Raw genomic sequence first — 1,883 nt, 5'->3', positions numbered from 1 at the left:
TATCACAAGCATATACCTGACTTAATGATGAATTCCATTCTCGAACAAGAAATGAATATATATAAAACATAACTCAAGTTTGTTCGCCTTTTGGTTTTTTGAGCTAGTCTCTTCAAACACAAACAATTTTGGGAGACGAGTTATTTCAACTAAGGGGTAGAAATTCGACGAAATTCAACTAAAATTCAAAATCTTTAACGATTACAAGACTTACCCTTATTATACATTCCATATATAATTAAGTGAAAGTAAAAACTATATGAGTTATTTCACCATCCAAATTATCTACATTTAAATTGACATATCGATAATTTGACAGATAGTGTTGACGATATGCTTGGCAGAGAAAGTTCTTGCTTTAGGCAACCTGCAGCAATTAACTGGTATGAATATTTTTTTTTTCCTGTTTACCATTAGTCATTGGCTAAGGAAATATTTTTTTGTAAACAATAGAACTATTTTTGAATTTTAAACTGGTGATTATTATAACAGTGAGAACGTCGATATATGACAAGGAGCCCCATCCTTCCTTTTTACATGTTCCAACACACATTGAGGTTGAAGGTATGGAAGAATATGAAGAGGTTTACTATGTGCATTTCTCTTACCCTATAAATTTTTACTGTCTACGTAATCATGACACCGACTTTTTTTTTTTTCGCTCTCACCTCTTCCAATAAATCACACCCAATGATTATCTGGTAGTCCGAGACATTTTTCCCAATATATGGAAAATATAATATATATATATATATATACACAGACCCTCAGATTGGTGAACTTTTGAGCATCGTGATTTTTAATAAGAACCTAATTGCTAATATTAGTACTTCTACGTAATACAATTTATTATTCAATTCAAAATTACAGTTACCGACTCACAGATAATTAAATTGATGTTTTTTTATATTTTTTTTCCAGGTCAACTTTTTGTAAGACATTTCAGTGAAATAGACACATGCCAAGATGGGTTCTTTCTTTATCTGATATATGAGAATCGAAAACTAATCGGTTTTGGACACGCTGTACCCGGCATAGCATCTCCAGGCCCAAATAAGATTGTATACAACTATCGAGAAGGACATATATTAAAGGTATTATAATTTCTCAATTGGACCTCCACAGTAATTGTGTGGATGTGTACGGAATATTTATTTCATTCTTGTTAAATTTATTTATTTTTGTTTTTATCATGCCGAATGCGCTACCAGGTATACTACTGAATTTTTGTTTACTTTATTCTAATACACAGGCGCCTTTTGTATCCTTGGTTACAAAATCTTTTTTTTCAAGAACATTCGCTGTCCAATATGTCTTTGCAAATCTTGATACAGGTTTAGAGCTATTAAATTGATCATATTTGATCATATCATATTAACAAAATTTAATGCAATTGACCTAATACACCGGTGCGTTTCCCTTCCTCTTCAGAAAATTCGGGAATTTGCTACTGATCAAATAATTATACTATGCAGCTTTCCATTGCAACTTTAAGTATCATATTTAATAAAATAATTAAAATATAAGCTACAACTCGATGTAATAGGATATTGACATATAATTTCACTGTATATTTTTTTCTCTAGGAACTATTACCACATCCACCACCCTGCTTCTATGAAATGGCAAAATATGGGTTTACCGCTGTGGGCTTATGGATGATAGAAGATCCATGGAACATTCGCTGTCCAATATGTCTTTGCAAATCTTGAAACAGGTTTAGAGCTATTAAATTGATCATATTTGTAAATTTCATTAACTTTTTTTTTATATTTATAAACTAACAAAATATGACCTGAAGTTTTCTGAGAAGTAAGATTGTTATATCAATTTCACTTCACATCTATTTAGCTTTGTGGCAAAGTCCCAACTTTTTTTTTTTT

General features: G+C 30.9%; 1 protein-coding gene across 1 annotated transcript in view; it reads left to right on the top strand.

Moving 5' to 3' along the window:
- Nucleotides 1-319: 319 nt before the first annotated feature.
- The window catches only part of LOC106681185 (uncharacterized), a 12,168-nt gene continuing 10,604 nt past the window's right edge, over nt 320-1,883 (top strand). Inside the window, exons 1-3 of the mRNA XM_014421377.1 lie at nt 320-383; nt 922-1,094; nt 1,587-1,717. Of these exons, the coding sequence (XP_014276863.1) occupies nt 1,655-1,717 (63 nt within the window). The 5' untranslated portion in view covers nt 320-383; nt 922-1,094; nt 1,587-1,654. The remainder of the gene's footprint in view (nt 384-921; nt 1,095-1,586; nt 1,718-1,883) is intronic.

This window comes from Halyomorpha halys, unplaced genomic scaffold (genome assembly GCF_000696795.3).
Source record: "Halyomorpha halys isolate HHAL.00 unplaced genomic scaffold, Hhal_1.1 Scaffold316.1, whole genome shotgun sequence".
In the NCBI taxonomy this organism is placed as follows: domain Eukaryota; kingdom Metazoa; phylum Arthropoda; class Insecta; order Hemiptera; family Pentatomidae; genus Halyomorpha; species Halyomorpha halys.
The sequence above is the reverse complement of the archived record's forward strand: the minus strand, read 5'-3'. Positions and strand labels throughout refer to the sequence as shown.